The sequence below is a fragment of the Diabrotica virgifera genome, chromosome 5, assembly GCF_917563875.1.
Source record: "Diabrotica virgifera virgifera chromosome 5, PGI_DIABVI_V3a".
Lineage (NCBI taxonomy): Eukaryota > Metazoa > Arthropoda > Insecta > Coleoptera > Chrysomelidae > Diabrotica > Diabrotica virgifera.
Genome location: NC_065447.1, coordinates 225,704,790 through 225,720,157, shown reverse-complemented (window position 1 = coordinate 225,720,157; position 15,368 = coordinate 225,704,790). Strand labels below are relative to the sequence as shown.

The 15,368-nt window shown below is 33.0% G+C and overlaps 1 protein-coding gene across 2 annotated transcripts in view; it reads left to right on the top strand.

The window, feature by feature from the left end:
- Positions 1-15,368, top strand: part of LOC126885294 (cilia- and flagella-associated protein 43) — a 132,202-nt gene that overhangs the window by 87,996 nt on the left and 28,838 nt on the right. For both annotated transcript variants that reach the window (XM_050651807.1, XM_050651806.1), the window contains exons 14-15: positions 13,497-13,798; positions 13,912-14,106. In XM_050651807.1, coding sequence (XP_050507764.1) covers positions 13,497-13,798; positions 13,912-14,106 — 497 coding nt within the window. The remainder of the gene's footprint in view (positions 1-13,496; positions 13,799-13,911; positions 14,107-15,368) is intronic.

The following is a 15,368-nucleotide window of genomic DNA, read 5'->3' as shown; positions in this document are numbered from 1 at the left end:
GTGGGTATTTTTAATTGTGTTTGCAGCAATATTTCAGCTCCCTTGGTAGTGCCAGTTTCAAGCCTTAATCTGGGCCTCAGCTTACCCTAATTCTGATAATATCCAAAAATAATTTACCTAAATGAGGGCTGCTTCTTTGATTTTTCTTTTTTTCATGGCTGTTTCCTTCGAGTTTTTCCGTACTTATCTGGGGCAGCTTCCTTCCTATGTAGGCAAAGCATTAGAATCAAGTGCCTTAACGAATTGCTTCATTAGGTCTAGCTTAATACGGAGGTGTTTTAAAAGTTTAAAAATACTTTTCAAGCTGTTTTATTTCCTTATAATATAAATTTCCTTATAAAATATAATGTAACGACATTAAAGTATTATTTTTTGCATAAATAAGGCATAATACAGTGAGAACAACAAATATACTGAGGAAGAAGTTTAATTCACAATGTATATTCCTTTGAATAGCATATTTTTCATTATCTCAAATATTAAAACTACTAATAGGTCTGGATCCCGCGTAGGAAAAAAAAGTTGATTAATAGCAAGCTGAAAATTTGTTAATAGCTTAAGGGTGTCTAGTCGGAGAAACTTTCATATATGGGAACACTGGAACGGGGGCAGTTTTAATTGTGGAACAGGTTAAAAATTTGGAACGGTCAGACCACGAAAACGGCACATTTATTTTGTCCGACAAAACAGACTTAAACTCTCCGAACAGAGATTAAACTCTCATGCAAAAATCAAACTGCTATTTATCACCTGTCATAATTCCTGTCATTTGACATATTCTACATGTTCCACTCATTAAAACGCCCATTTGGTTTTTTTACCTTTTTTTCTATCATTTGTGACGCACTGAAACATGCTCATGAAAAGGACCATACCTCTACTGTATTTTATTGGATTTGATTTGGACAGGATAGATCTGAGTGTGTTGCTTTCAATGGTGTTGTTGTTGTGTTGTATTTATTCCCTATCCTTAAAAAAAGGATACATAATAGGAAATAAGAACAACATTTAAAACAACCAACCCACTCAGATCTGTTCTGTCCAAAATCAAATTTAACAACACACAGAACTGCATCTACAAAATACCCTGTGAATGCAACAATTTCTACTGCAAGACCACTAAGCGGCAGGGTTAACTAATATGAAACAGAAATATGCTTTATTGTCACTGAAAATTATACAATTTTATGGACAAAGCTTAACATAGATTCACGAAAAAGATATACATAACAATAACAATAAATACAATTTTATAAAATTAGATAAATCGTCAATAAAAAAGTATAAACAAGTTAAAAAAGTGAAGTAAAAAAAACAAAAACCAATATATTGCAAAATTACTATAAATTGCAAAATTGAACATACAACATAATATAATAAAACACAAACAAAGGAACTAATAAGTTTAAGCTGCTGTATGTGACACCCAAATATATATAAATACACTTTAGTTACTTGTAGATTACTGTGATTTCTTAGTTAGTCATTAAGAAACTCTTCTACTGAATAATATGGTCTTTTAGATAAATGAGCTTTTGTCATTTTACGGAACTTGAGAAAGGATGTTGCAGATTTGAGTTGTAAAGGGAGATGGTTGTATAGTTTTTTTTGCGGAATATAGTATAGATTTCTTTACTAACTCAGAAGACGGGATCGGTAAATAAACATCAAAAGTTGAATTTCTGGTGGAGTAGTCATGATGAGGCCTTGCTGGAAAGACATGCATGTGTTTACGAATTAAGCAAACAGTTTCTAAAATATACAAAGATGGAAGGGTTAAAATTTCGTGATCTTTAAAGTAACTTCTGCAATGGGTTGTTCTTCTGAGGCCAAACAGATATCTTATTGCTCTTTTTTGTAATTTGAAAATAACATCAAATTGGGCAGCTGTACTAGACCCCCAAAAAGGAAGACCATATCGAAGATGAGACTCGAATAAAGAAAAATATGTTACTTTAGAAGATGCTAAATTGAGTTCCTTCGAAACAGATCTTATGGCATAGCAGGCCGAGGCGAGTTTCTTACTTAACAAATCGATATGAAGGGACCATTTGAGATTGCTGTCTAAAAGAATACCAAGAAATTTTACAGAATCAACGGTAGAGATCTGGCTGCTATTCACAAGCAGGGGTTGAAGAGCACCTTTATATGATAATGCTACCGTTTTATTCACGTTAAAGAAGAGTAAATTAGAGTCAGACCAGATTTTTATCGTAAGAAGATCAGAAGTTATAGTTGCATGAAGAGTTGCAATAGTTGAGTTGCTCCAAGTGATACTGGTATCATCAGCAAAAAGAAAAATTTTTCCATCGATTTTTAAATTAGTGATGTCATTAGTGACGTAGAAGTGCTGGAATCTCCCGATTGGACAGAATACGTAACGAAGAAATAAGAAGAAGGATGCAGGCACACGATACAGCGGTAGACAGGCTCGAGAGGAGAAGCCTAAAATGGTTCGGTCACTTACTTAGAATGGACGACCAACGATGGCCAAAGAAACTCCTGAAATGGAAACCCCCAGGTAGGAAGAAAAGGGGAAGACCAAGACTATCCTGGAATGACACGATAAGGAAGGCCATGGAACACCGAGATTTGGAAGAGGAAGACGCCCAGGATAGAAATAGATGGCGGTTAGGTGTGGGGATGCGGCGTCAGCCGATATGATACCCCGTATATATATATATATATATATATATATATATATATATATATATATATATATATATATATATATATATATATATATGTCATTTATAAAGATCAGAAAAAGTAGAGGACCCAATACTGAACCTTGTGGTACTCCACATATAATGTTTTTGAGACTAGAGTCAGTATCATTTGCTCTAACCAATTGTTTCCTATTATCTAAATAAGATTTGAACCAATTCAAAGAAATACCTCGAATTCCATAATAATTAAGTTTTTTAATCAAAATGTTGTGATTTACACAATCAAAAGCTTTGGAATAGTCACAGAAAACAGTGGCAGTATAAAGATTATTGTTTAGTGCTTGGTAAACCTCGTGAAGTACAGAAAACATGGCATCAGTTGTACATTTATTAGTTAAGAAGCCGAACTGATTTTGTGATAAAATATTGTTATCAAAGAGAAAGGACATAAGTCGGGTTTTTATGAGCCTCTCAATAATTTTGGAGAGTACCGGTAGTAGGGCAATAGGTCTATAGTTGCAGGCATTAGATTTTTCGCCACCTTTATGAAGAGGAATAATAATGGCTGTCTTTAGGCACTCTGGAAATTTACCGTTTTCAAAGGAATCTTAATTAGTGACACGAGGAGTTCTAACACATTATCTGTGAGATTTGAGAAGATTTTTATGGATAGTCCATCAGACAACATACATCAAAAACAGGTATTTCGACAAATCACAGATATGCAAACATGCCTGGAACAAGGAGCACATACCACAATGGAAAGTTGCATCAATAATCATGAATGAAACAGATATGAAAAAGAGAAAAATGAAAGAAGCAGCCCTCATCCTACTAAACGAAGAATGCTTAAAGAAGAAATGTGTGAAACAAGATCTGTACACGATCTTCCAGCACGAAACCCCTATTGATCATCTGCTAAACTTATCCTCTGATTTATTAGTTATTGTAAAATTTTAGTTGTAAGTTTTCGGTTAGTATTGTACAAGTTGATATCTCTGCAGTTTTCTGACTGTTTTTATCCCCTTTTTTTAAAAGTAAAATTAGTTCGCTCGTTCTCCATTCTTCCGGTATTTTATTGTATTTTATAATTTTGTTAATTGTTGTGTCGTTGCTGCTCCACAATATTTCAGTAATTCATTTAAGGTGAAACAGTAGCGATCAACAGGTACCGAAAACGCGTTCCAAGATTGCGGCTGTAATTTTGAATATTTTTTCGAGATATTTGGCACACGTATTCGTAATATAATAAAGAATGGCGGTACAGAGTCCAATTTGAAAAATATATTAATATGTGGAAATTACTCTGTAATTAAATACAAAATTAAAAAAACGAGCCTGTACCGCCATTAAGAAGAACAAAAAAATACACTTTCCTCAAACTTTTTTATCCGATGCCTAGATTTTGTGTCATTTTGGAACTACTAATGAAATAAAAAATTTTAGTAGTTCCAAAATGACACAAAATCTAGGCATTGGATAAAAAAGTTTATTTGAAGAAAGTGTATGTTTTTGTTCTTCTTAATGGCGGTACAGGCTCGTTTTTTAATATTGTATTTAATTACAGAGTAATTTCCACATATTAATATATTTTTCAAATTGGGCTCTGTACCGTCATTCTTTATTATATTAAAAATACGTGTGCCAAATATCTCGAAAAAGTATTCAAAATTACAGCCGCAATCTTGGAACGCGTTTTTGCTACCTGTTGATCGCTACTGTTTCCTCTTAATATGCTATCTTTACCTGCAGATTTTCTGTTCTTCAGCTTTGCAAGTGTTTTCGAACTTACTGTGTACTTATATTAACTTCTTCATTTAAGGTAATTTCTGGTGTTTCCGGTTCTAGCGTGATTTATTCTTCCTCTGCGTAGAACTTTTTTAGATAGTCAATCCATGTATCCTTTTCTATGAGTTTTGGTTCTATTAGTTCCTTTACTTCCGTTTTTGATCTCCTATAAAGCGCCATACTTCTATGGTGGTACTCGGTTATTTACTATACTGGAATGGGGTTTGTTTAACAGGAAGGCACTATGTTCTCATAACTTCTTTATTTATTTAAACTAATACCATATAAATGTATTCAGTTGATAGGTGACATTATTCTGCTCTAACGGCAGCAACCTCTCAAACCTAACTAACTAATTCGACTGACCCACTAATGACTCGAATCTGATCGTGTTCCCATATTTATCAAATACTTCGTTTTGTAAATATGTTTGTATATATTCTCGTTAGTGTGTCAAAATGAATAATCGACCTTGTTGATCTAAGCAAAACATGGACTTTAGCTAAGGTGTTCTACTTTGCAATTATTATAACAAATATGCGTGATGTAAGTGATGTTTATTGTTTTATAAATAAATATCTAACGAATCATCATCAATGGTGCTACAGCCCTATGAAAGACCTCGACCTTCCCAAGTCTAACCTAACGAATACTTTAGTTAATTTAAGGATTTTTAGAAAATCTTAATAATGAGATAAATCCCATTATATCATCCCCCTTATAGAAAAGAAAATTTTCTGAGCCATGTACCGTGCTTCCTTTTTCCTCCCCGAAGAGAAGAAAATTTTCTTACTATCATTATCAACTGACTACGTTATATGTATAGATTTATACAAATTTTTACAAAAAAAATATATAAAAAAATTTTACAAATATATACAATTTATTTCACTAATTATCAAACATCGTCTATTCTTAGTTATTTCGTTTCTTATGACTCGCGGAAATCTATACTCAGAAATTGTATTTTATACTTTACTTTAATTTCAGTGGTTTAAAAAAAAATTACAACTCCTACATTTGAACTTACTTGTTAATTCTACTTCTTTACTAGACCCTTAAGACAAATCTTTTGATGTTCTCAAATTTTACATATTCTTCTATTAGAAATTATCTCTATTTTTCTTCTTCTTGTCTGGTACTTCACAATAATTACATATTTCTTCATTTTCTTTATACTTAGTACTTTCTTCATCGTGTACTATTAAACAAAAATCTTCTTCTTCTTCATGTTTCTTCATTATTTCTTTATCATTTACTTTATATTTCATATATCTTCCTTCCTATATTCGTATTATTTTCATAATTCTTCATTTATATATATCATTTACTTCATAAATTATTCATTTTCTAACCCTTACCTACTCGATGGGTAGTTTTTCGCAACTTCATACCCTTGAATTTGCTTCCGGTCCTTTTGCACGTCCTTAGTCGTGAGAAGGTTTGTTCCAAAAAGACAAAATGGATAGTTGTGCGTTTACAAAAAATCTTTTTGTACTTCTCGCATCCCTAAATTCCTGTCTGATCTGATATACTCAGTCTAGGTGAGATCCAGTTAGTTTCAAAACACGAAATGGGTATGCTAATATCTTTTAATTTTCATTTTGTACCTTTTTTTCTTGACAAGAGTTATTTTTTGGTGTCTAAATTGTCTTTAATTAATTATGCTTCTACTATATAAAAATCAGTTATCTCATTAATTCACATCATCATAAAACAACAAATCATACTTATACCAAAATTCGACCGATATTTAAAAAAAAATTGAAATAAAATCTTATCGTCGGTATCAAAAAAAAAAATTCAGCATTCAATTATGAAAAAAAATCGAAAGAAAGTGTTTATAAAAATAGACCATATTCTGTTAAAAAATATATCATGAAAATCTCCTACTACTGAAAATCTCCTGAAATATCATGAAAATCTCCTATACATAAAGAAAATTTCAGCTTGCAATTGCTGAGTAATTAATATTAAGTGGACGTCCATTAAAATATTTACATAAAAACTACTAATGAGAAAAACCTACAATAGCTAAATAGTTAATCTAAATTTTTGTTACTAGTTAAACAGAAGTTCAGTTTCTTCACGCGAATAGTCACTTTTACGTCACAAAAATAATCTCTATTTCTTTAATTGAAATACAGTCTTACATGACCTCATTCGAATAAAATAAGTATATCTATATTATAGAAATTTAAACTTATTTTATATATTATACTAATAATTATGTTACTTGAAGCCATACAAAGTATTCTTCTTAAATATTACTTTTTACTGTAGGTACTGTAACTTTTTGTACTGTAGGTACAAAATTCTCTTCAATTCTATTTTCCATATCTTTTGACATTAATCTTCTTCAAATTATCCTTAATACTTGTCTTTTTTCTAAGATAACTTTTAAGTCTTAATTTTCAATTTTCTTTTGTCTTTTTCCTCAAATGGTGTTATCTTTTCCTTTATAAACTCCGATACTTCAACATATTTATATAACTTGTTTTGTCTTTATTTTTCTTCTTATATCAGTTCATCATCATTACTTAACTGACTTTCTTTTCGTCACAAAATCATTGTATATAAATAATATAAATAATATAAATAATTCATAGGATATGTTTCTTTGTCTTGTCATATTTATCATAAGTAAAAATCTTTGCATTTACGTGCATTTCTCAACAAAAATTTCAATTGATTGAGACATTTCCGTCTCCAATATAAGTCCTTTATGCTGGATTTTCCAATTTCTCCAACATCTTAAAATACTTTCTTTTGTCTTTCGTTATAAACATAATATATTGTTCGAATACTAATATCTTATATTTTCAGGTTAATTTTATTTATCATAATAACTTTCTTCATACAAATTTGTCGTTTAGCGAATTCCTATGTAGTTCATTCGTTTCAATTTTCAATGTCAAACACGTCATATCATCATAATATTATACTCGAAGTACTTAGTTTAAAAATAGTAAATACTGTTCTAAACAAAATAACTTCCTTATGCAAAATGTGCAGAAAAAGCAGAAATACATAAATCAAAATAAACTTATTTATGTACTCGTATGGCTAAAAATAATTATATTATTTCTTACGATATAAAATATAAGAATTGTTATATTTCTATTAAAATAAAACTATCGATTAAGATTATCTATATATGATATATGTAATTCTTAAAAAAAATCTTCTAAATTAGTGAAATAATTCTAAAACTTAATAATATACGAAAAAAAAATTTTACCTAATTTAATTTTATTTAAGTGAAAATTAATAATTCTAGTTTTTCTTAAAGGATTATATTTATATTATATTAATAAAAAAAAATTCATATCTGTGAGACTGTATATGCAATTTAAAAAAAAATATCTAAAAAGTTACTCACGATTAGGTACACATTTGTCCACTAGGCATTGTCCATTTCTTTCCATTTGTCCTCTTGACGTTTGGGCGTGGTCCCAAGTCTCCAAACCTTCGTCCATGTCGACGTTTACCATTTGAACTCCCTTATCGTTGGCCTCTCCAGCTCCATATAGTCCGTCCCATTCCATCTAACGATACCAATTAGTATGAGGATTGGTACTTTACCCCAAATTTTCTTCGTTTCCTCCAGTTTTTTGCCATATTTGTTCCTGTTGTCTACTGCCTCAGAAGTCCAGTCCGTCTCTCAGGTCGCCATATGGTGGTACTCGGTTATTTACTATACTGGAATGGGGTTTGTTTAACAGGAAGGCACTATGTTCTCATAACTTCTTTATTTATTTAAACTAATACCATATAAATGTATTCAGTTGATAGGTGACATTATTCTGCTCTAACGGCAGCAACCTCTCAAACCTAACTAACTAATTCGACTGACCCACTAATGACTCGAATCTGATCGTGTTCCCATATTTATCAAATACTTCGTTTTGTAAATATGTTTGTATATATTCTCGTTAGTGTGTCAAAATGAATAATCGACCTTGTTGATCTAAGCAAAACATGGACTTTAGCTAAGGTGTTCTACTTTGCAATTATTATAACAAATATGCGTGATGTAAGTGATGTTTATTGTTTTATAAATAAATATCTAACGAATCATCATCAATGGTGCTACAGCCCTATGAAAGACCTCGACCTTCCCAAGTCTAACCTAACGAATACTTTAGTTAATTTAAGGATTTTTAGAAAATCTTAATAATGAGATAAATCCCATTATACTTCCTTTTGCAGATCATAAAAATCATGTGCCATTTCTTTCGAAAAAAAAAAACGTTCACAGTGATCAATGTTATTCTTCTTATGAGTGAATTTGTTTCGTTTCTTATTGTCTTATAATTATCGTATGCCACTTGTGTCTTTGTTGACAGCTTACTTATTATAAGTAAGCTTAATGTTGTTCTGAAGCTATTTCCTTGTGGCATTTTTATGATTAACTATTTATATGGGAAATAAGCCACAATTAAATTGAAAAAAAATATATTAACGTTTCGACGCCCAAATCGGGTGTCGTTGTCAAAATACAAAATACTACTAAATTAAACAAAAACGTTGTTGCTAAGTAAAAAATTCTTCTAATAATTTATTTAATCTGACTCATTTATTTGGCAATTCAGACATATATTATACATTTTAAAGTAGAAGACTTTAAAATGATATTGCCAATATTTATGAGTTGCGTTCCTGAGACGACTTTACTGAAAGATAGTTCATTCGATTACATGAAATCAACCCCAACTCAAGAATATCTGTCACAAAAAATCATAGCATGTGATCTGTCTTTAAGAAGACAACCAAATGCAACGATTACAGTAAAATTTTGACGTTAGAGATTCCATAGTAAATCACGAGAGAAAACCAGGAAAAAAACCTCGTGATACTATCCCGACATCGTAAGTATTTGGTCTTACATTAAATTTACTCTCAAAAAAACTAATACCAAATTCTGACTTTAATATGTTTAAATTATAAATAATATTAATAATACATAGATATATAAGTAATACTAAAATATAAAATATGTATTAACTCGATATGTTATTGAATTACCTACTAATCGTGGTATTTTTTTTCTATTGACTTTCTCTTTCAGTGTGGGTAACCACATCCTACTGCATTCTACCGAGGAATTTACGACACAATTGGTTTCATTTAGCATAATTAGAGCCGCTTCTTTGATTTTTCTCTTTTTACTATCTGATTCTTTCAGGACTATACTTGAATCTCTCCACTGAACTCTATGTTCATTATTCCATGCGTGTTGACATATTTGGGATCTATCAAATTCTCTGAGTTGGGGTTGATTTCATGTAATCGAATGAACTATCTTTCAGTAAAGTCGTCCCAGGAACGCAACTCATAAATATTGGCAATATCATTTTAAAGTCTTCTACTTTAAAATGTATAATATATGTCTGAATTGCCAATATAAATGAGTCAGATTAAATAAATTATCAGAAGAATTTTTTACTTAGCAACAACATTTTTGTTTAATTTAGTAGTATTTTGTATTTTGACAACGACACCCGATTTGGGCATCGAAACGTTAATAAAATTATTTTTTTCAATGTAATTGTGGCTTATTTCCCATATAAATAGTTAATCATAAGTGAGCTTTTTTCTTTTCTTTGCATTTTCCTTCACTTTTGTACAAAACCATGGAGTTTTTCGCCTTGGGAGCGAGTTTTTATCGTTTCTTTCACAAAGAACTTCCTTGGCTGAGGGTAAGGTATTAAGGCGGAGACAGATATCCGCGCCGCGAACTACGCGCCGTGTGAGCGCCGCGCGTTCGTGGCGCGGTTATTGTTTGTTAAAATTTTTCATTTTGACAAACCAGAGGAAACTTACGAACGTTTAGTAATTGTAGATGTAGATAATCATGTCTCTGTCCTGTACTTCTACTACATCTTATTTTGGTATTGTTCTGAAACTATTTTCTTGTGGCATCTTATGCAATTTCCAATTTTATGTGGAATAAGCCACAGTTTGAGTTTGAATCAAGTTTATTTGACTTTCCAAATAAACAGTAAAAATATCTCTAATAAAATGTTTCAAACGTTTCGTGTTGATTTGGAGAGTAAACTAAATGTACGAATAAATGTTTACCTTGTCGGGATCAAATCATGAGGTTTTTTTCCTCGTCATTTACTATGGGATCACTAACAGAAGATTTCACTGTAATCATTTATGATTTTTCTGATATTCTCTGATTTTCTTTCTTCTGATTTTCGGATATTCTTAAGGTAAAGTTGATTTCATGTAATCGAATGAACTTATCATCTTCCGATAAAGTCAACCCTTTCGCGTTTCTGATCTCCTTATATAAAATCGTAAAAATTGTCGAATTTTAAGCGAAAGGGGATACGGGCGATAATTTACGGCGCCGTAAGAGCAGTAAACCTGACATTGGTTGACTAACTACTTCATCTACAATTGGTCAACCAATGCCTCGTCAGGTTTACTGCTCTTATGGCGCCGTAAATTATATCCCGTATGGCCTTTCGCTAAGCGATTGTTTCGGTCCTGAACATTTCAGGGACTACCTTTTTCGCTTTCCGGTGACTCAATTATAATATATCTGCTTGTTCCAACTCCGTTGCTTCACCAGAAGCGAAGTTAGAAAACTATAGGCTCTTCCAAGTTGTGCGTTACCTTTTTCGCTTTCCGGTGAACCAATTATAACATATCTGCTTGTTCCAACTCCGTTGCTTCACCAGATGCGAAGTTAGAAAACTGTAGGTTCTTCCAAGTTGTGCGCTACCTTTTTCGCTTTCCGGTGACCCAATTATAATATATCTGCTTGTTTCAACTCCGTTGCTTCACCAGAAGCGAAGTTAGAAAGCTATAGGCTCTTCCAAGTTATGCGTCCACTTTTTCGCTTTCCGGTGACACAATTATAATATATCTGCGTGTTCCAACTCGGTTGCTTCACCAGAAGCGAAGTTAGAAAACTATAGGCTCTTCCAAGTTGTGCGTTACCTTTTTCGCTTTCCGGTGACCCAATTATAATATATTTGCTTGTTCCAACTCCGTTGCTTCACCAGAAGCGAATTTAGAAAACTATAGGCTCTTCCAAGTTGTGCTTTACCTTTTTCGCTTTCCGGTGACCCAATTATAATATATTTGCTTGTTCCAACTCCGTTGCTTCACCAGAAGCGAATTTAGAAAACTATAGGCTCTTCCAAGTTGTGCGTTACCTTTTTCGCTTTTCGGTGACACAGTTATAATATATCTGCTTGTTCCAACTCGTTGCTTCACCAGAAGCGAAGTTAGAAAACTATAGGCTCTTCCAAGTTATGCGTCCACTTTTTCGCTTTCCGGTGACCCAATTATAATATATTTGCTTGTTCCAACTCCGTTGCTTCACCAGAAGCGAATTTAGAAAACTATAGGCTCTTCCAAGTTGTGCGTTACCTTTTTCGCTTTCCGGTGACTCAATTATAATATATCTGCTTGTTCCAACTCCGTTGCTTCACCAGAAGCGAAGTTAGAAAACTATAGGCTCTTCCAAGTTGTGCGTTACCTTTTTCGCTTTCCGGTGACCCAATTATAATATATCTGCTTGTTTCAACTCCACTGCTTCACCAGAAGCGAAGTTAGAAAACTATAGGCTCTTCCAAGTTGTGCGTTAACTTTTTCGCTTTCCGGCGACACAATTATAATATATCTGCTTGTTTCAACTCTGTTGCTTCACCAGAAGCGAAGTTAGAAAGCTATAGGCTCTTCCAAGTTATGCGTCCACTTTTTCGCTTTCCGGTGACACAATTATAATATATCTGCTTGTTCCAACTCGGTTGCTTCACCAGAAGCGAATTTAGAAAACTATAGGCTCTTCCAAGTTGTGCGTTACCTTTTTCGCTTTCCGGTGACACAGTTATAATATATCTGCTTGTTCCAACTCGTTGCTTCACCAGAAGCGAAGTTAGAAAACTATAGGCTCTTACAAGTTGTGCGTTACCTTTTTCGCTTTCCGGTGACACAATTATAATATATCTGCTTGTTTCAACTGCGTTGCTTCACCAGACACGCGTTGCTTCACCAGAAACAAAGTTAAATTTTTAGTTTATGAATTTTTTTTTATATTGATAACTATTTCCGAAGTGAAAGTCGAAACGTCAAGTAAACTTGATTTCAAACTTGAATTGTGGCTTATGCCCAAATAAAATAGTAAATTTTATTTTGTATTTCTCACGCCGGTAAGAAGACAACAATGAAATGACTTTTTTACATTGGTCTGCATGTATGTTTTTTATTTCAGCTTCTATTTCCCTTCAGATATCGGCTTTAAGTTGTTTCTTTAAATGGTTCTTTGTTGAGGATCCCACAATAATGATTTTCCACGGTAAACATCAATAAGTTTGATATTTCCTTCCGACAGTTCCGACCACTCTATTCATTACTTACAAATATTCAACGCAGGCGCGCAAAAACCAACAAACCATTTGTAAACCCGTCCAAATACGTATCGCGAACCATCAAAGCGTTTGTTGAAAAACCGACAGAAGCTAGATCGTGGTGCGTCGTGTGCGTGCCGTTTGTGCGCCACTTGAAAACAGGTACCAATCTGACGAATATGCTGCGCGCGAGCGGCTCGCACACCGAGCAGAGCGCATATGTGTACCCGCCTTTAGACTTAATGTTTACCCAGCTTTCTTCGACTTTCTGTGATATATTTGTTTCTACCTCTTTATGTTATTCTTTTTTAGAATAGGTATATTGTGGAGTCATCCTGTAAGCTTTCTTCTTTTATCTTTGTGGTGTATTCTGGTGTTTTGTTATCACGTATATGTGTTTTCATTATGATTTTGCACAATACCAATTTATGATCGCTTCCTATTTCTGCTGATATTAGTGCTCTTACATCCAAGATTTGAGACAGGTGTAACTCTCTATTCGACAGAATATCATAGATCTTTGTCCTCTACTGTTTTCAAAAGTGTATTTGTATTGTTCGAATATTGTTAGTATTAGTCTGAATTTCTTTGAAAAAAATTTACATTTTACATTATTTGTTACTGTAAACGTAGTACGTTACACAAAATAAAAATACTCTTGTATTAGATTGACAAAGATCCCGCTGATTTCAACGAAGAAGACCTACGAGCTGTCCGTGATTATGAAGAAAAAGTGATAATTTTAAATGGCGAAAGAGAAAAGTACAAAAACATGTTGGAAGTAGACTTTACGAAAATCAGTACAAATTTGAGAGACTCCATTAGGAAATTCAATCAAAAAACCAAGGATTGCGTGGAGTATAAGATGTATATTGATTCCGGTATGAATCAAGAGAATTTAAGGGTAAACAGGGCAAGATTGTGTCAAAATGAGAGGATCAAATTATATCTTACAGAAGACATTATTAAGTAAGTTTTAATTTTTCTTTCATACATTTTGTTTTCTTCGTTTGCCGGTCAAATACAGGTGTGCAAGCTAATATTTCCAGCTAATAGTATATTTCTAATTTTCATTTTTACAGTTTAACTATTCGAGAGAATGAGACAGTCATCGAACGTCTCCAGGAAACTATAAAGCGTTTAAACGAAGTACTCAATGAATGTCGAGCTAACTTAGACAATTTACTTCTTAAGGAAAAAGTTCTGGAGAAAACGTTTAAACGCGACTTTCAAGAATTCTCCACTCTAGTACAAGAACAAGCTACAAAACTTTACAAGTAAGTATGTTTCCTTTATTAAGTTATCTTTCTTGTGCTCATTTATTTCGGTCGATTCCATCGATGATTTTTTTTACCTTCTCATCAAGTTTGAAGCCTTTCCGGTGATCATTTTCGATTTAATATTCGTAAGAATGTAGATTTCTTCTTCTTTTTGTATTGACATGACTCCTGTTTGTTTTCCTAGTTGCCTCCATTAAGTTATCGTTTATTAGTTTTCGTGATCTTTTCACTGATTGTCTTCCTATCATCTCTTATCTTTCATAGGAAGCATATTTCGTTATCTTTACTACTTTATTTGTTGTCATTTGGCTTACATGATCGTTCCCTCTACTTCTCTTTCTTACCCAGTCTTTGATGTTATCCACTCTGTTTGTTTCGTAAGGGTAAGAACAGAACAAGTAAGTCGCGGTGGAGGTGGAGGTCGCGGTCGATGTCGATATCCATGTAAAACAAACACATTGTAGTGAATGGAAGAGAACAGAGCAGGTAAGTCGCGGTGGAGGTTTAGCGCGATGTCATCCAGGAGGTTTACATCGATGCTATTGAAAATAAAATGAGTTTGTTTTACATGAATGTCTACTGCGCGGCCTACAAGGATGCTTCCCTGTGATTGGTCCGCTCGAAGCCAAGTTGTCATTACCTGCGCTATCCGAGTTGATACTTTTTATATAATCCCTTTTTTGTATTCAGTTTATTTTTGAATTTCTAAAGTGGTAATTAAATTCAGTAAATTTTTGAAATATGAAGGAGGATCTGATTATTTACAGCCGACATTTCATCACTATCATCACTTGACTGACACAACATCCGCAAAAGCACAGTCTTTTGTCATTCAAATTTTATTAAACTACTTCACTTGCTAGTGGTTCTAGCTCGACTAGCAGCGCAGGTGACCTCCTTGCTATGTGCTGTCCAAGGGCGAATATAAGGGGGGGGGCCGAGGGGGCCGGGCCCCTCCCGAAATAAAAATAAATAAATGAAAAATGGTTGATGAAGTTAAAAAATACAAGTTAACACAAAATATTGAAGTGGATGGAGATTGATTGATTTTATGGAGATTGATATATACTGTTTGTTGTGCATGCTGGCTGTTCGGAAGGATTTATTATTGATTATCATTGAGATTATCATTGTCAAATGAATTCCAAAATTTTTGAAAAATATGTAATAGAAAAATTGTTAAGACATTAAACAAGAAAAAGGGGAAAAAGCTCGGACTCGGAAGTAGGTGCTAATTATGGTAACCCCTCACTTACGTC